General features: G+C 38.3%; 1 protein-coding gene across 5 annotated transcripts in view; it reads right to left on the minus strand.

The window, feature by feature from the left end:
* Positions 1–25,289, minus strand: part of atp11c (ATPase phospholipid transporting 11C (ATP11C blood group)) — a 75,637-nt gene that overhangs the window by 23,930 nt on the left and 26,418 nt on the right. For all 5 annotated transcript variants that reach the window (XM_079839178.1, XM_079839179.1, XM_079839176.1 and 2 more), the window contains exons 2-3: positions 12,878–12,997; positions 6,923–7,012 (exon numbers count right to left, since the gene is read on the minus strand). In XM_079839178.1, coding sequence (XP_079695304.1) covers positions 6,923–7,012; positions 12,878–12,997 — 210 coding nt within the window. The remainder of the gene's footprint in view (positions 1–6,922; positions 7,013–12,877; positions 12,998–25,289) is intronic.

Raw genomic sequence — 25,289 nt, forward strand, 5'->3', positions numbered from 1 at the left:
GTTAAACATCTCTCAGTTGCCAGGTGTCTGCTGACAGCTGTTTAGTGGCACCGCCATCAGGAACAGAAAGAAGAGGAAGAGAAAGGGGGCTTTTCCTGCTAACCCACCACACCTGCAGGAGAAAGCAACATTAAAGGGATAGTTCACTCAATTTTAATTCAGCCATCATTTACTCATCCTTGTATCATTCAAAAACATGTATGACTTTCTTTCTAATGCAGAACACAAAACAATATGGAAGAAACATTAAACATTTTACAGATTGAACTTGAAATTTTTGAAAAGTAAAAAAGTACAAAGTACCAAAATGTAACTATATAACTATATAAATGTACTGACAACCATAAAAACACAAGTAGAGAAGAGAAAGTCACATGATGGATCAAAGTTCATCATAAGTAGCTTTCGCACAAGCTGAGGTAAATACTAATAAAAGGTTCATGATGTAGAAGGTACACACAAATACAAAACACTATTATGGCAACACACAACACTAAAATAAATCAAAAACCCTATTATGGGACAAAAAACAACATCAACTATTGTTTAAATGTAGAACCATCACTGTAAAAAAAAAAATCCTTTTCACTTTCAAAAACTGCCATTTTAAAGTGTATTTTACTGTAAAATTACATTATATGTCACATTTGATCTATAAAAGTTTTTCACCGTATATAGTCATTAATTTTATATAGTCATTAATTTATATATATATATATATATATATATATATATATATATATATATATATATATATATATATATATATATATATATATATATACACGTGTGTGTGTGTGTGTGTGTGTGTGTGTGTGTGTGTGTGTGTGTGTGTGTGTGTGTGTGTGTGTGTGTGTGTGTGTGTGTGTGTATGTGTATACATATAAATGTATATACATAGTTATTCATTATTTTTTTTTGTTTTGTAGCACTTTGGGTTTTAGAAAAGCACACTATAAATAAAATGCATTATTATTAATAATAGGTTTTTACCATAGAATTTTCATACAGTTTTGGAACAACATGAGGGTTAGTAAATGATGACAGCATTTACATTTTGAGGCAAACTATCCCTTTAAATTCAGCAGTTCAGGAAGGTACTTTAGAAACAAAAGCATGAAAAACACCAAAGGAAGCACTTGACCCCTGTGAATACCACCCCTGGTTTCCCTTGTGGCACATGTGTTTCTCCTCTCTTTCTTCTTTCTCTCTGAGACTAACCTTTCGAGGGCTGAGTCTGGGAATCAGTCAGCAGAAAGCACTCTAATGCACTTGTGGTTCCTACAAGTGATGGATGTTGTGAGGGCCAGCGGTCCCGCACATCGTATTTTTTTTTTCTTTTTTTCTTTTAATAAATTGATAAAGGCCCATCTGGATGGAGCCCACTGCAGCTTCCCACTCGATTAAAAATATTAAGAGAGATGCGGCACAATTTGCTGAGGACAGTCTGTCTTGTGCTTTCATTTGGTTACTGTTTTTAATACACACACACACACACACACACAAATGCATGCGTACTGGGAGTTTATTCCCCTGGATCGCTCAGTTACAGACAGCGCCACTGATACAGTTCATCAGCGACTGTAATGAAATACAGTCACTTCTCTGATGAAGTGCTGCCCCTTCGTCGTTTATACGCTCACACAAAACACCCCCACCCATCACTGCCAGACCCACCTCGCTAGCTCCACCGTGTAGACGCAAATACCATTCATTTAACCGCCGCCTCGAGGGAGCCAATTCCCAAAGCTAACGCTGAAGACATCAGTTACCACCGAAACACCTTACGGAGGTAGACGTACAACGTGTGAGTTACTAAATACCAACACAGACCTTAGTGAGAGTAGACACTGCAACTTAATTGGTTGCAAATTAAAATGAGCCTGTGAGAAACCACAATACAATCTGTTCAATATGTCCTACTGTCATAAAGAGGAAGTATTTGCATACCGCACACAAAATATCTCTTACATGTGACAAATATCCCTAAAATGAATGATAATTTCCCCAGCATATGCTATGGGGATATTTTATTTAACAGAAGTTCCCTTTCAAAGCCTACAGCGAACGGACGGTTTGTACTACATCCCTGTTCTCCCTGCTTTAATGACGTCAGTAGAACAGTTTGTTGACTAACCTCCGCCCACAAGAATACGCAAAAAAGGGGGTGTGGTCTTGTTGCTCTCCCACGTGGAGAAGAGGAAGTGTTGCGTTTGTAGAGTGTGTTTGTCGCCATGTCGTCGAGACGCTGTTATTTTCATCCCGGGTCTGATTCCGGCTCAAATTGCTACGGTAATATAGACATGTTTACAATAACATTGAGCGCATGCATCTCCCCATTATGGTAAGAGGCGTGACCTTTCCGGGCAACGTGCGCGAAGCTGCTGTCGAATCACAACACGGGAACCGCTGGCACAATCAGAACTCGTTACGTATTTCTGAAGGAGGGACTTCATAGAATAAGGAAATCATCAAGTCGTTTTTAGGACAGTGAAAACAGCGGTATACAGATAAGTAAATTGTGTGAAAAATACTGTGTTTTTTTACACGTGAAACATGAACACATGTTATATTGCACACTGTAAACACAATCAAAGCTTCAAAAACACAGGAAAAACGGGACCTTTAAAAACATAATAAATTAAATGTAATCAGCACTACCAGTTTCCCTGCCAGTGAAAATGAGCCCCATTGTCATAATTACAGCAGAAATGCCAGAGAAAATAACTTAGCCAATACGTGGGGCCTATATTTCCAAAGGCCAAGAAGCGCTGAACTTTGATTTAAAAAAAATATTCTTAAAGGGGTACTTCAGCGCTGGGAAGATGAATGTGTAATTAAACTGGGTCATTTATGTAGTAAAAATGTGAAATTTGAATTTGAATTTGGTGCCTTCTAGACTGAGAAAAAAAAAAAAATTGTCTCATGTGGATGAAAGACAACAACTCCCAGAATGCACTTGCTTCGCTGCCCTACAAGGGCACTCCCAAAGTCACGGCCACTGGTTATCACTTGCCCACCATTACACCGCCCCCACTGTCGTTTTGATTTTCATAGTAATACAATCATTTAATTCAGTTAGAGAACAGACACTACAATTAAAAACTGAACGTGTCTTTTCAATAAAGTGAGTGAGCCGAACGAAAGTCACGTCACAGATGCAGCAGGAGTCAGATTTAATTCATCACGAGAGCGAAGAGCTGAGCAGAGCTGAGATAAGCGCGGCAGTCATTCACGACGTGTCCAGTCTGGCGCATTTTCAGATCGCATATGCAAGCTTAACTTTCATAGGAATTCATTGAAAAGTAGAAACACTCACTTTGCTCCACACCGCTCCGTTATGAATGCCCGTTGCCCGAGCCGAATGGCCGTGCGCATTTACATTCTGTGAGTGAGATCCCTCCCCTGTTGGCGGGTTGAAAACATGCAGAACTAGCTCCTGTAGTCTATAGCCTCTGGCCAAAAAAATCCTGAGATGATGCAAAATGACGATATTTGCGTCAACGGAGGATTTTTTTCCAGAAATAAAATGTCTCAGGGGGATATGAGGGAGGAAAGTACCATAATTTGAATATACTACCAGGTTTCTACTGATACAAAGCTTAATGCTAAATCGCTGAAGTAACCCTTTAAGGCATCTTAATTTTTAAAGGATTAGTTCACTTTTAATAAAACTTTTGCTGATAATTTACTCACCCCCATGTCGTCCAATATGTCCATGTCTTTCTTTCTGCAGTCGAAAAGAAATGAAGGTTTTGGATGAAAACAGTCCAGGGTTTTTCTCCATATAATGCACTTCAGTGGGACCCAAACGGTTCAAGGTCCAAATGACAGTTTCAGTGCAGCTTCAAAGGGCTTTAAACGATACCAGACGATGAATAAGGGTCTATCTAGTGAAACGACCAGTTTCTGCGAGAAACCGAGCAGTATTTATGCTATTATTTTACCTCTTAACAGAGGAACGCGATCGTCTCTGAGCTCCGCCATTACTTCCGGAGTGAGGTCAAATTTGATCGTGGTCATAGATGTATACGTAGATGCCTCATTAGCGACTGCACGGATCAGTAGAATGAGGCATCTACTATCGATATATCTATAACCACGATCTAATTTGACCTCACTCTCCGGAAGTAATGGCGGAGCTCAGAGACGATCGCGTTCCGCTGTTAAGAGGTAAAATAATAGCATGAATACTGCTCGGTTTCTCGCAGAAACTGATCGTTTCGCTAGATAAGACCCTTATTCATTGTCTGGTATCGTTTAAAGCCCTTTGAAGCTACACTGAAACTGTCATTTGGACCTTGAACCATTTGGGTCCCACTGAAGTGCATTATATGGAGAAAAACCCTGGACTGTTTTCATCCAAAACCTTCATTTCTTTTCGACTGCAGAAAGAAAGACATGGACATCTTGGATGACATGGGGGTGAGTAAATTATCAGCAAAAGTTTATTTAAAAGTTAACTAATCCTTTAACAACAGCATTTTTCACAAGTTAAAGTGACCTGTTGCCAAATTCAGTGTAAATGGTCTGGATAAAAGCTGTACTAAAATATGTAAGTCTATGCCAATGAAATGCTGCATCAGAGCAAAATTAAACTCTGCTGCTGTAAATCAGTGTGGGACTTGTTTTCTGAGCCTGTGCATAAAAATGAAAGACTTTCAAGGTTGATACAATAAGACAATGTAAAATAGCGTTTATTCAGGCTTTTTGTCCTTGGCTGTAAAATGTATCTGCAGGCTCCCACCTGTGTGCGTTTGAACAGGTGTAAACCAATGTTTCCCAACGGGTGGGTCACAGATCTGTTCTCTGTTGCCCTATTCTGGTCTCAGCATGGAAAAACATGCTAAATGCAAAAAAAAAAAAAAAAATTAATAATAATTATTATTATTATTATTATTCAATGAGGGTATTTTTTAATAATAAAAGTCAATGATGCTTTAAGGACATTTTGGGTTACTTGCGCATGGTAAAAGATTTTAAAATCGTGTCTGCTTGCCTCAGTGTGTACGTCTAATGTATAATCAGTTTTGTGGCATAGATGTCACTGCAGATGCGCCCCCGTTCCATTTTTGAAGCACTGCAGCCTGGCATGGCACTTATGTGCATCATGTTTTCTGCTGCATACACTATGCTTTTAAATAAGAATTAATAAAGTAGGGCTATTTAAGTAAAATTCTGAATTTTTGTGGATCAACCCAGAATAGTTTGATAAAGAATCTGTGAATCATACTGTACACACTATACTTCAATGCTCACATCAATCTACTATGACTAAGATTTCACCCTTTCTCTCTTTAACGTTTACTCAAGATTATGTGCCAATTTCCTCTTTGCGGTTATGCACACATCCACTCAGCTGAACACTGTCTGCTTGTTAGCGCAACCCCTCATCTACACACACACACACAGGTATTTAGAACATTCCAGCAGAATGTGTGTCAAAATGTGCGTGTGAAAGACAGATCCCCCTCGACTCCTCCCCTCCTTCTGTTCTCCTCTCCTCCCTCCTCCCATCGCTCTTTTCCCATCAGGACCCCGGCGAAGGCACGCAGTGCTATTTTTAGCATACTGGTGCTTTTTTATCAGTCAGTGTCTATTTGTGGCTCAAAAGAACTACAGAGGGCTTCCTAGCTGCTGACGTCAGCAGTGCTGTGCTGCAGAGGCGTACGGGAGCGGGAGAGAAAGAGAGAGAAAGGGGGAGAACAAAGAAATGAGGAAAAGAGAAGGGGTGTGGAACAGAAAAATGGCAGGATGAAGAGACATGGAAGAATGGGGAGATAGAAATGAGCATAAGACGGTGAGATTGCAATGGTGCGTTTATGTGCCTCAGGAGAATTGAGCGGTTCTATTTGGAGACTGGTGATTTAAGAGCAGGTCTTGTGTGACAGGCACGCGTGTGTGTCTCCCTCGTGCTGTTATAATAGTGGGCTGCATGGGGAGAGGTAGTCAGAGAGGATAAGGAGCCCCTCAAGAGAAAAGCAGGATTAGTAGAGGCATGCCAGACACATGCCAGAAGCAGGCAAACACCTGGGGATCTCGCTCTCACACACGCACACAGATCACATCACAACATGGATGTACATAAGACATACTGAGGCGTGCACATTTATTATAGACTGTGTCTGAAACCAAATTAAACTCCCTTTGTTTAGAATGATTTCTGATGGATCATGTGACACTGAAGACTGGAGTAACGATGCAGAAAATTCAGCTTTGCCAACACAGGAATAAATGATATCTCAAAATATATTCAAATAGAAAACAGTTATTCTAAATTTACATAATATTTCACAATCTAACATTTTTTACTGTATTTATGATCAAATAAATGCAGCCTTGGTGAGCATAAGATGCTTCTTTCAAAAAGTATTAAAAAAAAAATCGTACTGAGCCCAAACCATTGAACGGTAGTGTACACGTCTAGATGCCGCCTTACCTCCATATCACTGCCTGAGAATGAAGCATTTGCAGGTTTTGGATATATTCCTTACCAGATATATCATTAGCCTCAATCTCACACACAAAATCAACTGCCAAATCAGGTGTCAAATCGTAAGTTTCATTTCTCACTCCTCATGCACCTGACAGCAACAAGACCTTATGCTCTTCATCAATCCACCATTACCCTTTATTAAATACACACACTTCACTAAACGGCATCAGCTGTTTACACGGTTCCACTCTCTGGTTTAACTAAGGTCATCTTCATGTGCTTCTATGGAGTGTAGCAGAGGCTTCCCCGTCTCTCTGTCTCTCTGCCATTATCGCAAGTCCAGTGACATCAGATCAGCATGGAGCAGAACCAGCCAGGCTATGAGTCACACATTAAACACACTCGTATCCTCACACACACACACACACACAGTTTGTTTCTCTAGGGATGGCAAATGCTTATGACTGATCAAATGCGATCACTTACCTGCACCAAGAATATGATGAGGAAGTAAAAATTTGCAATTCTTCTAAACTGCTCGAATAGGTTCTTTGGCAGGAAGTTCCACACGGTGTACTGAGGAAGTAAGAAAACAAAAGAAAAAAATTAAACAGTGACAAGTTAAAAACATTATGTAAAGTTGAAAAAAAAAATGTTTTAAAGGGTTATTTTCCCAAATTTTTTTAATTGTGCCATCGTTTAATCATCTTCACACAAAGCTATTGTATGGCTTCAGAAGACTTTTAATATAGTGCACAAGGTGTATAAACTACATTTATGGTGTTTTTTGTCTTTTTTTAGCTTATCATTCACAATACGCATTTACTTTCATTATATGGAAATGCAGCATGGACTGCAAATCATTTTTTTGCAAAGATTTTTTTTTTTAGGTGAATTATTCCTTTACAGCAATGTGATCGTAAACCTACATCCTGATGAAAACCTGGAGAAAGGATTAAATGCATTCAATATTCATCAGCTCCTGTGTTTGTGCTTTTCTGGGAGAGGGAGCTAAGACGACTTCAATAGCTCCAAAGCTCTCTGATGTGTGTGACCGGGCAGCAGTTCTCTGGGCCAGCAGGTATTACATTGATTTGGATTAGCGACTCATCACCTTCTTTCGGCGAACCCTGGAGAACCTGCCACCTGATCCGTTGATGGCAATTTCTCCATTTCTCATTTTGAAATACAACAGCAGAAATGCACTAGCTCATTAATAGTAAACATTAAAATGTAAAGCTGAATCTTATACGAACATATAAAGGAAAGTTTTTTATATTTTGATTCTTTGACTGTTTATTTCAAATAAATCTTTCGATCGTAATTTTTTTTTAAAAAGATTGCAAGAAAATGTTAAGAAATGCAAATTAATAAGAATCATATATGTATGTATGTATGTATGTATGTATATATATATACACACACACACACATATACATATACATATACATATACATATACATATACATATACATATATATATATATATATATATATATATATATATATATATATGTATATATATATATATATATACACACACACACATATATATATATATATATATATATATATATATACACACACACATATATATATATATATATACATATATACATATATACATATATATATATATACACATATATATACACACACACACACACACACACACATATATAAGGGCTGCAGCTATCGATTCTTTTTGTAATCGATTAATCTAGCACTTAATCGGTCGATTAATCGATTAATCGGATAAAAAAATCTGAGTTTTTAAACAACCAAAACAAATAATGCATAACGAAAATGAAGAGGAAAAGCAATTTAATTTATTAATATGCACAACAGGTTTCATGCTGTAATCTAACCCTGACATCAAAGTAAATATCTTTTATGTAGATTTCTACACCTGCAGCATTTACCATTAGGCTACTAACAAATAATATATAATTTCTGGGGTGAGCCTATTTGCTATGGTAACCTAGAAACCTGTGTGTGTGTGTGTGTGTGTGTGTGTGTGCGTGTGTGTGTGTGCGTGTGTGTGAGGCTTCATTGCAATTTGGTACTGAATACATACATCCAATTTCAATAGAGCGCTGCATTTGCCTTGCATCACTTGCATAGCGGTGCATTTTAGGTGAAGCATCCGTTCGAAAAATCGCGTCACAACATCACGTCCCGGTGTATACAGTGAATGCATGCTGAAATTATTGTTGCGTGGCTACATAAAAGTTTACGCATATGTGATGCATTGCCACGATTGGTCTGACTGGCGCGAGAGAGAGGAGGGTGCGTGTGTGTGTGTGTGTGTGTTACTGATTTTCTACTATTAAAGTTGGAATTTTTCCAACAAATGCAAAAAGTGCATTTCTTGGTGATTTTAAAATACTTGAAGGAAACGGTTCACTTTCAGCAGTTATTGATGTCTGTGGGGCAGATTTATGTTTGTTGTACATCAGATACAGATACATTAACACAGTAGTAGGCCTACATTACATTTATTTGGATGCATCAATGAGAGAGTGAATGTGTGTGTGAATTACTCATTCCGTCTCTATTCATTATGAAGCTGTGATTTGTAATTACTTCAAAGGTATTCAAATATATGCCTTTAACGGTTGAGTTTCTAAGCTACTTTAGTGACTTTACTTTCGTCACAGGACGGCGTTGACACTGCGTTTCTGCGCAGCTCTCCGCGCGCGATCTTCACGCGAAAAGAGGTCTGCCTTCGGGGCGCGCTCGTTGTCAAAGACGCGACACGGCTCGGCTCTGTGTCACAGAAAAAAGCTGAGCACTGAACGGAGAAGTTTTCCGTATTGTTGTTTTTGAATAGTGCACAATCGCTTCAATGTTCAAACTGGAAAGGCTTTAAAAGCATTTACTTGACAAACTTTATGAGGACGAAAGTGAAAGCGATCTGGGTTTGGGGCTTGCGCGCGCGCCGTGTGTGTGTGTGGCAGCTATAAGAACGGTAATCAACTTACATAAACTGTGTAAAACATGCAGTTACTATAGTGATTCTGGGCATCTAGAATCTAAACTAAATTCAAAATGTATCACGCGCTATGGTGAGCTTCCTGAACATTGAACAGCGGTCCGTGTGAATCAGATCCCTGCGCGTATAGTGCGCGTCATAGTAATTTAACGAGGCTTCGAGGCAGAATTTTTGCCTCGAGGAATTTTTGTAATCGAGTAACTCGATGAATCGTTTCAGCCCTAATATATATATATATATATATATATATATATATATATATATATATATATATATATATATATATATATATATATATATATATATATATATATATATATATATATATATATATATATATATATATATATATATATATATATATATATATATATATATATATATATATATATATATATATATATATATATATATATATATATATATATATATATATATATATATATATATATATATATATATATATATATATATATATATAGGCCTATATATATATACATATATACACACACACACACACACACACACATGTAGTGTTTTCATCTTTTATGGGGACTTTTCATAGGCGTAATGGTTTTTATACCGTACATACCGTATATTCTATCCCCCTACACTGCCCCTGCCCCTAAACCTAACCCTCACAGGAGACATTCTGCAATTTTACATTTTCAAAAAACATCACTTAGTCTGATTTATAAGATGTTTTCCTCATGGGGACCTAAAAATGTCCCCACAAGGATGAGGATTTCGGATATTGCTATCTTTGTGGGGACATTTTGTCCCCATAACGTGATGATTACCAGTCCACACACACACTCTTGACTGAATAACTTTTGTAGCTTTAATGAGGAGAAATCTATGTTTCATTTATAATTTATGACGTGAAGACTGTGAAGTGTTTACACTTATTGATTACTTTATTCAACCTGTCGGACCAGCCGGAAAATCTCAAAGCACTGTTTACAAGGTTACATGGGTCTAAAACAACAAAAGCAATAATTTTTGTGCATTTTGACAGGGCAAGTAAAAATCTGAACTTGTCTAACTGGGCCAACAGGGAGAGAAAATGCTTCAATGAAAAGAACTTCAATGATATATTGAAGTTCACTTAAATTAAAAGTCGTTATCTTTTTTAAAGCCTAATAAACGTTAAAATTGATAGCTTTCATTTATACTGTAGTGTTGAATGGCTATAATTAATGGCTAAAATTGTGTGTGTGTGTGGGGGGGGGGGTCTATTTCATAGAGAGTCTTTATGTTGTTTCTACATTCATTTGGAGATTCAATGTGAAATTATTTAAATATCAAAAAAATATCAAAAACTTGGATTCCGAAAAATGTGGTTTATCATCACAGTTTTACAGTCACGGTTTCAGTACGGTTCCGTATGTGCTATGGTCAGGGGAAAAAAGGACTACCGTAAAATAAAATTAAAGAAAATAAAGAACAAACAACATTAAAAAAAATACAATAGAGCAAAGATACAAATAAAATAAACAGTGCTTTTCAGGTTATTTAGGTATCTAACAGTAGTTTTCAAGTACAGAAATTGAATAAAGTAATCAAAAATGTAAAACAACAGAACATATCATCTTAACTGTATAAATTAAATAAAGATGAATCATTATTAAAGTTCAGACTCAGTCAAGAGCAGTGATTGATTTCCTTGTCTTTTGTTTGATTAACATTAAAAACACAGACAGCAGGAATTTTAGGCTGCTGTCACTTTAAAGACAATGCATGGATCCAATTTACTGATACTGTACAAATGCGTTGTCTTTTTCGACTGTTTACATTAACTTAAAACATAACCTATTATGTTTACTAGGCTGACATCATTTTTGTGTGAATTTGTCCGATCATGCGTAAGAGAACTTAATATTTGTGCACTGTCTGACATGCGGCTTTCCATGTGCACGCTTTGGATGTGTGCGCACACAAATCTCTTTCATATCTCGCATTCAAATGTTAAACAGATAGCAACATGTGCTGTTCAGGTCTCACCTGTGCTTGTGCGCCATCAACACCCAGGTGATGACGGCGTAAATGACTGGTCATATTAGAGCATACGGCACTCGCATTGAACAAAGTTTAGGGGAAGCCAGAATGCAGATCCATCAACAGAAACATTATTATTAATTTTCAACAAACCATATTACAGATGCATATGCGTCAGATTCGTCAGATTTGTGATGAACCGCAGTGCAAGTGCGTGCCGAACCGTGGATGGAGAACGTTATGGTTAAATTTTTTACAGAGAACCATAACAAAAATGATAGCTATACTAAATTTTTACTCAATTTAAAAAAATTCTGCATCCCAAAAAAAGTATATCACTGCTTGAGTTTCAACTACCCAATAAGCCAAATACTTGGCAATACAACTGAGAATAAATGCAAATGCTGACTAGATCATGTGAAAGGGGAGACAGAAAAATAACTGGAATGTGGACAGCTATTTCCACCTAATATAACCATCACTGCCAAATAATGGATCACGAAGGGAGAGGAAAGTGAGGGAGGGCAGATTGAGACACCTGCAATAAGATAAAAGGGAATGCATCATCATTTATAACAGCAGATGTTATTCTGAGGTAAACTTGAGAAGATGTGGCAAGTCTGGTTCTCTTTTAGAGGAAAAACTGGATCCAAGAGATACCATGGAGAAAAGGTTACGGCGAGTTTGAGTGGGAAGATGCAAAGCAGATGCATAGAGAAGTGTAAACATTGCAGTGCAGGTAATTAAAGTGTGTTTAGAGTCTCATGCCAGAGAAAAATTGATCACCGTACACCACAGCATGGCCACAGGTCTGATAAATCTATTACTTCTTACTCCCTCGATTCTTCCTTTCGTCTCTTAAAACACTCCTCATCTATCGACTAAATGAGGAGATTCAGGAAGTCCCACAAGATTAAGGGGGGCAGAGTCAACCAACACTTGAACGTTAATTGCAACTATGTATTTATCAGCCGGATCTCAAGCACTGCTCTGACAGGCAAATTAGGGTGTTTCGTTGGGTGGAAGTGGATGGTAAGATTTACTCCAGTTTGCCAGTAGCAAATGATGAAAGAATAGAGGGGGGAAAAAGAGAAAATGGAAAGAATTTTTTCTGGACCCAGACGCAGTAGGGGGTCCCGACAGTCTCTTCACACCTGGAGGAACAGGTGGCTGAACACCAGGGCTTGAGAGAAGCATGCTGCAGACATACTCTCCACATGATGCTGCTAACACACATCTCTTATGCGTTAACGCTGCAGTTGCCATGGCATTAAACAACACTTGCTAATTACGAGCTAAAGAAAATTACAAACAGGCTCTTGTAGGGAGCTAAACCCCTAATGCTGTTATCCTGTAAAATCTGATTACACTGCGGCGAGCTTAAGTACACCCCAGTTCATGCTTTCAGATACGTGACAAGGTGTGGTATAACAAATACCACAAGTTACCTTGGAGGACACAATCCTGTTGTCACAGAATTTGGAGGGGATGAAGGCCTCTGTGTCCGGACATGGCCGACGTCCTACATAGATTGTCCTGCTGTCCACTCGCTTCTCATCTCCTCCACACTACAGAGACATGTGGGGAAACAGGAAGAAAGAGAGAAAGAGGTAATTTACATGAACAGTTAAAAGTGTCAAGTCTTACACAGCAACATCAGCTGAAGAGCAATGTCAAACCGGAAGCGCATTCAGGATAACATGTTTGAAAACAGTCATTATTTTTGCTATTCAGCACGGTGACAGTAGCGTTGTTGTGAAACCTTCCGATTTAAAATGTCACCAATGTAATATTCTGTAGTGGTTATACTGCATGCACCAGATGCCACAGTCAAAAAAAGTGTTTGCATGAATTAATAGCTTTCCTCATGTTACAATTTGAATTATTAGTTCTAAATAATTGTTTATTTAGTACAAAAAATATTTCATGTATAATATTTTTCTGATGCAAAAATATGTTTTTGTGGCAGGGCCGATTATAAAACTAGCATAATTATTGAGATGAAAATTGAGGAAAAAATAAAAACAACCCAATCAAAAAGCAAACAAAAGGTCTGAGATGTTTAAAAAAAACTTTGCAGAGTGTGCTTTAGCACAGCTCCAAATTTACAGAGACACAGCCAAGTATAACAAAAGGTCAGGTGGGTCAATCCCACAAGCTGAAACGTGATAAAGCTCCTGAGACTGGAAAAGTTTGTTATATGACGGTTGCAAGATCTCACGCTTCAAGATGAAAGCAATCACATTATTTATAGTTGAGCTTTTTTTACTACATAGCAACTAGGTGTGGGAGAAAAGGTTGATGCATCGATGCATCACGATTCGTTATCTAACGATTCAGAATCGATTCTCAAAAATTCAGAATCGATTCTGTGTTCAATTCAAACGGCCACTTCACCACTGTGCGCGCGCGGTCACTGGCCAAACAGAAAAACCCGTTGATAGGCGAACGTTCGTATGCTGGTGAATTGGCTTTGTTTAAGATAAAATGGACAAACTACGACCTGCTCAGGGGCGTCGCACCCGTGGGGACACTTTTCCCGGTGAGAGGGTTCAACACCCGCACTTTTTATGCAGTTTTCCCGCAGTTTTGCACAAACGCCTTACAGCAGTCGCTCCTCCGTTTCTCTGGCCGCTCTGTGTCTGCGCTCGCTGCGGCTGCCTCCCCATTTCAAAAGTGTATTTTGCTTATTAAATGCAAAGTTTTTAATTTCAAAAGCATTTCTAAATTAAGTTCATATTTCCAACAAACGAAATTCTGAGCCAAAATAACGAAGTGGTGCTCAAGTAGGCTATACGGCGCTTTCCTTGTCATTAATGCTAAAAGGGTTAGTTCACCCAAAAATGAAAATGATGTCTTTAATTACTTACCCTCATGTCGTTCGACACCCGTAAGACCTCCGTTCATCTTCGGAACACAAATGAAGATATTTTAGTTGAAATCCGATCGCTCAGAAAGGCCTCCATTGGCACAATGCACTTTACACTCTCAAGACCCATAAAAGGTACTAAAGACGTCGTTACAAAGTCCATCTCACTACAGTGGTTCTACAATAACTTTATAAAGTGACGAGAATAGTTTTTGTGCGCAAAAAAACCCCTAAATAATGACTTCTCATGATGACCGATTTCAAAACAAGGCATCATGAAGCTTCGAAGCGTTATGAATCAGTGAGTCGATTCAGCGGTTTGAATCGCCAAAGTCACTTGATTTCAGCAGTTTGGCGGTTTGACACGCGATCCGAATCATGATTCGACTCGCTGATTCATAACGCTTTGAAGCTTCATGATGCATTATTTTGAAATCGGTCATCACTATACAAGTCGTTATTAAGGTTTTTTTTGCGCACAAAAACTATTTTCGTTGCTTTATAAAGTTATTGTAGAACCACTGTAGTGAGATGGACTTTATAACGACGTCTTTAGTACTTTTTATGGGTCTTGAGAGTGTAAAGTGCATTGTGCCAATGGAGGCCTTTCTGAGCGATCGGATTTCAACTAAAATATCTTCCTTTGTGTTCCGAAGATGAACAGAGCTCTTACGGGTGTCGAACGACATGAGGGTAAGTAATTAAATGACAATTTTCATTTTTGGGTGAACTAACCCTTTAATAACACTCCTATCCCGGTGGCCGGGACATAAACTTACCAACATCCGTGGCATAATTTTTGGAATGACTTATCGAATATTGCTGAACTACTGCAAAATGTTTCAAAAGAATGGAAAATTCTGAACAAAGACTTCGTTTTGGTGAGTGATTCGTTAAATGTCTCTAACACGACTGTTGCAGCTCGGCAAATTCTCATGCGAGATGTTATGCACACACACTGAATTTGGCTTCTCAGCGAGTGCTAAAGTTGTTTTTCTTCTGCATTAGCCTATGTTTTAAATATTTTTTTTGTGGCTCTAACCAAAGTAAACTTTTTTTTGCTTTAAAGACATTTTTTGTTAAAATGTTCTAAAGAAACTAAAAAATTGTCACACTTGGTTGCAAATTGAGAACGGTTTATTCTTAATGATTGTTCTTTGCAATTGTATGGCTTAATATGTTTAATTAGAGCTTGTTAATCTTGAATATAACTTTGTTAATAAAATAAAAGTATTGAAAGAAATCTTCATAACCATTTTTAATATGGCAATACTATCAAACAGATATTCTAACTATAAACAAAAAACATATTAGCTTCAATTTTGGTTAAAATGTAAAGTTCATGTATTTGCACAGCAGGATAATTAGTTACCAAAAATGTATGTTAAGAATCGTTTTGGGAATCGGATCGTTACTCCCAGAATCGGAATCGGATCGAATCGTTAAGTGCCTTAAGATTCCCACCCCTAATAGCAACATGAGGGTCAGAGGATGTGTGGTCATTCTCACAGAGCACTGAGAGTGTTTGGGTATTGTTGTGTGAAAAACAGGAAGGAAGTAGCTGGGGTGAGTATTCAGTTAATGAACAGAACACAGTTTTTCCCGCACTGCTATTCAGCAGAGACAATTCTGAATGCTGAATCTACAGCATCACAGCAAAAGAAATCATATTTTTCACCTGAGCTGGGAGTTTGAAGTCTGAGCTGAATGTAATGAGACAAAAAGAGTGGGTACTACAAAATAATATGACGATAATAAACAGACAGCATGCATTTCTTTTGCATTGCCCTGAAAAAAACACAAACAAACGTACAAGTTTCTTATAACACATTAGTTATCAGAACAAATCTGAAACAAACAATCAAACAAAATTTTACTAAATTATCATTTGAATCACATACTGGCAGGAAGTATGCGTGAGAGAACACGGTTAAAGATGAATATTTATTGTTTTATACAATATCCCATCTATTTCTATTCAAAACAAAACATCAAAATGTTTATACAACATCGCACAGTGGCTCTCAAACTTTTTTGGCCACGCCCCCTTTTAAACCTTTAAAAAAAATCTGCTCATCTTCTCAACGGAACACATACAGCAGCGGAGCGGCATGTTCACAATAGAGTGCCGAAGTAATGACGTCACTTTGTAGACCAACCCGGAAGTTAGTGGCGCATGGGTTCCCTCGATCAAAAAGCCATTCATTTTCCCCATAGACTTTTGGAAAATCGCAAAAAATAAGATCTGTGTTCAACAAAGAGTTATGACCCTTACACGTTTTGTCTACCAAGATAATCTTTACAAGTTAATCCAAAATGTATACATTTTGAAGCCCAAATAAAGCCGTCAGATATAAAATGCTAACGGTAGGCTATAAACGGACTACAGCACACCATGGTCGCGGATCAACGTCATCATCAAGCTTCCTCAAACTTTATTTAAAAGCACGCTCGCTCATTATGATCTGCGCTGTGTATGAACACTTATCCACTTTTTCATGAGAAATATTGCCCATTCGTTTTTTCCAAAAATGTTAGAAACTAATTTTGTTTATGCGTGCCTCTCTGAGATTTATCTTTTGTTAATGTTTTTTCAGACAATATGATTATCACTGTGATAACATTAAATGACATGAAACACAACCCAGTCTCTTTTTGTTAAATGCAAGTTTATGTATGATCAATAATACAAAACGTATAATAAGCTACACATGAAATAAAGCAAACAATTCAGTCAAACATTCAAAGTCAGTGCTAGTCGGCTAACTTACAACGGTAACGTACAGTTATAGCCTAAAAATAAACAAGTAATGAAACTTTTCTTTGCACTCAGCCTAAACGATTTGCCAGGGAACAAATTATAGATCCATGAGAGCAAATATGGGCTGTTAAATCTCCACAAGACGAATTACAGCTGGAGACGCCACAGAGACATCAGAGCCAGCGGCAGACGGCAGAAGGACTAGCCGAGGAAAGTCAACTCTCGCCGGCTAAACCAGCGCTGAACGCCGCTGACTCACTGGAGCTCACAACTCCGATAACACCAGATAAAATGTTTAAATAGGCACTCTTCTTATAAATAAACCACAGATTTGAGCTTTAAACAACTACATTATCGACTGAAAAAGTCTTAAAATTAAGTTGTCACACATTAACAGTAGATTTTAACACAAAAGACGTGTAAACACAGCCCATGTCAGCCATTTCTCAACGAGACAAACATGTGAAGAGAGTAAACTCCAAATGTTCAAGCATCCAACTTTGCGCGAATAGCGCGATTTATTCACGCCACATAAGTTCTTCATTCTAAGGCTGAAACGCGGCGGGCTAGTGAGAGATTGCCTGTTTGTCACGATGACGTCTAAAGTCCCCGCCAAAGGATGTAGTCCCTTTTAGCAACTTGTTAGCAACCATCGTTTTTAAGACACAATAAAGTCTTAAAAAATCACAAGCAGGTTATAACTAGTGTGTTTTATGTCATAGATTAAAACGTGAAAATATATAGAGGCTTTGTTAACCACAGACCTTATTTCAGGCGATTTAGCAAAAACCCATTCAAAAAACCCATAGACTTTAGGGCGAGGGAACCCATAGGGCTAAAATGCTAACTCACTTCCGCGTTTTGGCCTACAAAGTGACGTCATTACTTCGGCACTCTATAGCAGCTTGTGATTCCGTCCGCTGAAGAGGGGCTTTCTATGGTGAGCAAATTCTATGTTGGCCTTGTTCAGATGGAGCAGTCAACGGTCTGAAGAACGGTCTGAACCCGTGCACCCAACACTAGGGGTGTAAAGATGCATCGTTATAACGGATATAAAAAATGTGACCGTATGTATTGTTGATGTAAACGATATGATTCGCAATATAGTTTGTTTTATCAAAAGACTCAGCTTACTGCATTTATACGGTATAATTCACCCAAACATTGGCAAAAAAACTGTGCATAGTACTGTAGTAAACACAGACTTGGGTGACACGCTAAAATAACATGAGAGTGAGTAAATTAATAAAAAATTTTGGATTAACTAACCATTTACAGTTTGGAAATAGTCGTTTTCACATGCCTTCCTGCGATTAGAACTGTGATTGATTGCATTGACACTCCGAAGCACATTATGCGCTGGAACGGCACTCCTCAAAGTGAAACCACAAACATCATTTAAATGATCATATCACATTTAGTTTTAGTATTATGATTATTCAAAGCATTTTAGATGATTTATTCTTATATGTATAGTGCATTAATAGTGGGAGAGGAGGGACATAGCGAGCACAGTGTGCGTGTGCGGCTTGTCTGTGTAAGGATCCAAAGAATGCCCACATCGACGTTTCAGTGACATTACTACATTAAGCTACTATATAATGTTGAATATAACGTATAATAATGCCATGTTGGAATATTTGTGGGTCCTGATAAGAACCACTGATATAGCATGTTTAGTAAGTACTTAGGACCAATTGTGTTGTGTGGGGAAGAGGGTTTGCGGTTTGGGCCTTCCCACTGAAAAATTCCAAAGGAAACAGGTCTGTGTGTTTCCCCTATGGTCAAGTTCGTGACCCGGGACATTCTTTTAGCATGAAAAGGGCAACAAGTTGACTTGGAGCAGTGTAAGCATTGGATTGCCGGAGGAAACGTTGGCACAAAGCACACACTGTGATGGACAGCCAGGAAACCAGGTCTCTGCTAGCTTTTCCTTTTGTGGCCTACAAGTCAATATTGGCTTGATTATGGTTTGTCACAGGAGCGGGGGTTGCTGCGTGCATGCATTTCATGTCTCCCTCAAGAGCAAGAGATAAAACAGTGGCAGTTGCGATTACTCCCCACCAGAGCTGAGGACGCTACTCAAACTCTACACTGCTAAGCTACAAGCTACTGAAAAAAGTAGCTAACTGCATTGAAGGTACTTAAATGTCAATATCTTTTTAAATATATATATAACCCATCAGATGATGTTATTTAATTTAAAGAGGCTAATCTTTCTGGCACAAAAACAATGAGGGGTTTTTTAATGAAAGAACAAAGGGGGGGGGGGGGACAACAATCTCAATAAGGGTGACATTCAATTAAATTACTCATACAGGGCTCCAGAGTGCGACTAAATGGTCGCATTTTGCGACTAAAATTTGAGAGTGTGCGACTGAATTTTACATCCAGTCGCACATGTGCGACCAGTAAATTTGCCTGCTGTCGGTACTGGAGAAATTAAGAAAATACACTTACTAATTATAATTGATAGACGTTATGTCTGGCAAATTCTATCTTTGCCAGCCGTTTCTATATGAGATAATATTAAACCATTTGTCCGTGATGCATTTTTGCCATTCGCAATCCAGAAGAGCGAGAAAGCGAGCTCTCTCACGTGGAGCTACAGCGAACACAACACCACAGTCAGCTTAATGAGTGACGATGGCCAAGAGAACTACACATAAGTTTTTCTGCTTAAACTTTAGGGATGTGCTGTGATATTAATCTAATTTTATTTTCGATTTTGGCTTCCAAGAATTATAAAAAGATGGTATGAGGTAAAACTATTCCATGTTCAGTGTTCAGTGCCGTGTTCAGTCGAGCGCGACATCCTTCCCTTCACAGCCTTGCGCTGTCATTTCTCCTTAAACCTAAACTAAACGTCAGATTCAGTGATTGTTGTAAACTGCAGTCTCTACTGTTGCTAAACTGCGGGATGTGTTTGATAATAAAGAGCTATTAAATGCACAATAATCTGCGCAAGAGACGCTGTTTCCAACTTCAAGGCGGCTTATGTGTGTGTGCTGCGAAATGGACCGACTTGCACTTAATATTTTAGGTTTCGTGTGCGAAGCCTAAACCATCAAATAAACAACAAATAGCCGGTGTCAAAATGACCGGATTGGAGAGTAGTTATTTTAACAGTTTATATCTTAAATGGGCGTAAATAGTTTGGAGAAATAGGAGAATATGGTATTATTAGTTCTACACTCGATCGGTCTTAAAGGGGCAGGGTCTGATAAACCTGCTGACGATTGAGCCATTAATTCGAATCGAACAAAAGACAAATAGAAAATATTCACATCTCTTGAATTAACAACTTTAGCTTTTATAAGCATCGATCTATCAATTTATTCAGTGAAAACTATGCAGTGTTATTTTACATTTCATTACTTTATTAGATTTCTTTGTAGGTTTGTTCTTTACTGTAATATTAATGTTAGCAGACCTTCCAAATACCTGCACACTGGTCCATTTACAAATAGATGTTTTATATTTGTGTTCAAACTTTGGGTTTCTTTTGCTATAGATAATTTACTTTTCTTACTTTTCTTACTTTTATTATAAAAAAAATAAAATAAAGTAAGCTATAATAAAAAGAACCGGTAAGAATACTGTTAAAGTACCGGATCGATAAGCAGTATCGGTAAGAGTAGTAATACCATTAAAACCTTAACGATACCGATCCCTATTAGTAATACAGTGGAAATTAGTAGATTTGGTTAGCATGTTGATTTACGGTGTGCGCCCCTAAAATTTCTGGTTGTGCCCCTAAAATTTTCAGTTGGGGGCCACTGTGCTCCTAGTGACAAAAGTTAGCCTGGAGCCCTGTCATAACTTGAAATTATTAATATAAAATGCAGATATAAATTAGAATATGCCCTAATTTATATAACTGATTGGAAAACGTTTTTATTTACCATAAAAAAAAACAAATTCACTTAAATTGAACTTTCTAAAGCTACATAGAAAGCGAAACAATTTAGAACTCAATTTACTGCAATGAATCAAAAATGAATCGAGACTTTCCAGTTCTACAAATAAAGATGACAAAATGATTCACTAGAATAAACCAGTGCCATACATGAGAGAGAACAGTTTAGGACAAATTGATTCACTAGTTTGAATCAGGGTTTTCCAGTGCTATGCATTAGAACAAAACGATTCACTAGTTTGAATCAGGGTTTTCCAGTGCTATGCATTAGGACAAAAAGATTCACTAGAATGAATCAGGGTTTTCCAGTGCTATGCATTAGGACAAAAAGAATCACTAGAATGAATCAGGGTTTTCCAGTTCTATGCATTAGGACAAAAAGAATCACTAGAATGAATCAGGGTTTTCCAGTGCTATGCATTAGGACAAAAAGATTCACTAGAATGAATCAGGATTTTCCAGTGCTATGCATTAGGACAAAAAGATTCACTAGAATGAATCAGGGTTTTCCAATGCTATGCATTAGGACAAAAAGATTCACTAGAATGAATCAGGATTTTCCAGTGCTATGCATTAGGACAAAAAGATTCACTAGAATGAATCAGGGTTTTCCAGTGCTATGCATTAGGACAAAAAGATTCACTAGAATGAATCAGGGTTTTCCAGTGCTATGCATTAGGACAAAAAGATTCACTAGAATGAATCAGGGTTTTCCAATGCTATGCATTAGGACAAAAAGATTCACTAGAATGAATCAGGATTTTCCAGTGCTATGCATTAGGACAAAAAGATTCACTAGAATGAATCAGGGTTTTCCAGTGCTATGCATTAGGACAAAAAGATTCACTAGAATGAATCAGGGTTTTCCAGTGCTATGCATTAGGACAAAAAGATTCACTAGAATGAATCAGGGTTTTCCAGTGCTATGCATTAGGACAAAAATAATCACTAGAATGAATCAGGGTTTTCCAGTGCTATGCATTAGGACAAAAATATTCACTAGAATGAATCAGGGTTTTCCAGTGCTATGCATTAGGACAAAAAGATTCACTAGAATGAATCAGGGTTTTCCAGTGCTATGTATTAGGACAAAAAGATTCACTAGAATGAATCAGGGTTTTCCAGTGCTATGTATTAGGACAAAAAGATTCACTAGAATGAATCAGGGTTTTCCAGTGCTATGCATTAGGACAAAAAGAATCACTAGAATGAATCAGGGTTTTCCAGTGCTATGCATTAGGACAAAAAGAATCACTAGAATGAATCAGGGTTTTCCAGTGCTATGCATTAGGACAAAAAGAATCACTAGAATGAATCAGGGTTTTCCAGTGCTATGCATTAGGACAAAAAGATTCACTAGAATGAATCTAGACTTTGCAATGTAACAAATGAGAGAGAGGTCAGTTTCACCAAACAATTTACTAGAATGATTCTAGAATTTCCAGTGCTAAACATGAAGGAGAGGACAGTTTAGGGAAAAATTATTCACTAGAATTAATCTGGAAGTTTCAGTGCAACAAGCATGAACCGATTAACAAAAATGAATCAGACAGATTGAATCAGGACATCCGGGCCAATATGTGAGAGAGAGACGTTGCTATTTAAAAATCTACATTTAGTTGGTCACACCCCAACGCTGCCATTTCTCGGTCTCTAAGGGTTTTTGATGAAGACAACACACTGTCATCACATCTCAGCAGGCTTTCAGCATCACACTTCAACTCCACCCACCGCCCACTCTTTCTCACCCCCCTCCCAGTGTTCCCCGGGACAATGCGAGCAGCAGCACTATAACTGTTGGTGTGAATAATTCAGAACGCATTGAGTGAAAGAATGTGAGTGTTTAATGCAAGCCACAGGCTGAGAATATGTGCGTGTGTGGAGCTCCCCTCCATCGTGGAGGTCCGGTCATCTGTCCCACACCTCTGCCCTGTCAGGTAGAGGGATGGTAGGCATCAGGCCACAGGCTAAGTGCTGTCACAACCAGTCCGGACATGTTCAGCTACTCGGCGACAGGACTTACGCCATGTATCAGATAACATGCTGATCTAGTGCTCTAGCATATCTGTCTGAATTGCTCACATCACTGTATTCATCACCTGAGAACTCAAACACAGCGCATCAGTATGCGTCAATGGTGAGCGATAACTCACGTCCCTCACTCAGGGCCTCGAGGAACAAGAGGCTTGTGCGTCTCTACTGCAAACTAGATGCAAATCTTCGGCATACAATTCGCTCACATCCGTGCTCTGAGTCAGAGGAGACAGCTATTTAAAACAGTCAACGACTGTTTCTCCCCCTTTCATCTGCATCATCTTCTTCATCGTCTACCACTGGATCTGCCCTCGATTCGGCTTCTTCGGAAAACGTACGTGGCGGAGCAATGTGTGTATTCTGGCTCTCCGGTCAGGAAGAGCCTGGGATTACATAAGTTTGTGAAGCGTGACTGCTCTTCACACATCAGCGTGGCATGCGGTGCGTTACCGGTCCCGGATGAAGCAGGCTGGTCTAAACGGAGAGGGGAGGGGCAGGTGTGAGGAGAGAGGAAATGGCACAGGTTCCAGAGCTCAGGGGATTGAATCCACCTCCAAATGCCACCCAGTGTAAAGGAACACAGCCCAGGGCCTCGGAAAAGAAAGCAAACGGACGCGGACCTGTGTAACATCTAAACGGAATTATAAGGTTATCAGAGCTGTGACGATGCTTGTGTGTGAGGGCTGCCGTTTCAGCGTTTCACAGAAAGGTCAAAATGCTACGTAAAAGTGAATGATTCAGTGAGTCACTTTAGGTTAGATGCTTGCTCAGATACAGTCTCTTCATTTCATTAGTTATACATCAACCACAGTCTGGCAAATGGTTAGGAAGAGGGGCAAAAAGACCTTTGCGAGGGAATCCACCTTGAACGACTCCACTGATGATGACTATTTTCATGCTGTCTGTGTTGTTTAGCACTTTTTTGTGCCATTACCATCTGCAAAATTCCTTTACATTTTGCAGATGGTAGTAATGACACAAAAAAAGGCTATTTCAGGGAAATAAAAACATGGCCAGGCAATGGCTGCAAGACAGCATGTGGAAAGATTGAGAAAAATGTTTTCCTAACTACAACTAGGCATGATCCCTAGAAAATGTACACAAACATCCCTTTTCAATAAGCCTTCCATTTAATAGAAATTATCTGTTTCTATATAATGATTCCACTTCCTACATGATTCAATTAAATTTGTGATTTATTTTGGGAAAAAACATCCCACTCTCAGCCTCGCTTTCATGACTCTCATGACCTTCATATTTCAGAAACGGATAACTTATGAGTTCAAGACAGATACATACATTTATTAACATAAAACACTAAAAAGAATCAGTTCACTCGAAAGAATGGTCTGGCTAATGGGAAGACGACAATATATGCTTTTTATTCTTATTTCAAGTCCTTCTCGCTCATGCACATTCAGCAAATATAACAGCCTTTATCCAAGCAAATGGTGACAAACGCTGACACAAATCTGTACTTCTACATTCTATATATTCATGATTAGAATTGTATTATTTTATTTTACATTATCCTCTGTAATAACATTCAACGAAAGAAACTTCATGAAATCCATTCATTTCACCCAAGCAAACAGTGACAAATGCTGACATTATGAATCTGCACTTCTATCCAACTCTATAATGAGCATCATTGGCACTCATAGGCTATGTGTTTCCCAGGAAAGAATGACAATAACTTTTTAAAAATTCATGGTGTAGCACTTCACCAGCACATACGGTATGTGAATAAGACAAAGACAACTGTTGAGTGAACTGGCTCCTCAGAGTCTCTACCGCTGACACAAAAGTAACAAGGCCTTTTAAGGCATCTTTACACAACTGATTTAAGGCTGCTTTGTGCCTGCTCAAAATTTCACATAAAGATGTAATGCTGCTCTGACCCACTGGTTTAATCAGTCTTTACAGTGTAAATTTGGCATTAGTTAATTATTCCCACACTAGTTCTCGAGAAACCAACATAAAATGAATCTCAAACCTAATCACAACACTAAAGAAATAACTTGTTTTTCTGAAAACTGTTTTCGGGAAACTGAATACTGAGGAAAAAGTGTAAAAGTTCAGTTCTAATAGTGATCAATTTCTGTGCGGGGTTAAGAGTGCAGGTCAGCGAACCTGTGTTTTAAACTAATCTTGCTCATCTTCTCGCTTGTCTCTCTCATTGGGAGTCATTAACCACAAGATCAACGTTACAGCACTAACTCAAGGTTACCCCCTAAGCAAACACTAACAGGCCTTAGTATAAATCTTAGTTACTCA

Source organism: Gobio gobio, assembly GCF_949357685.1.
Source record: "Gobio gobio genome assembly, chromosome: 16".
NCBI lineage: Eukaryota > Metazoa > Chordata > Actinopteri > Cypriniformes > Gobionidae > Gobio > Gobio gobio.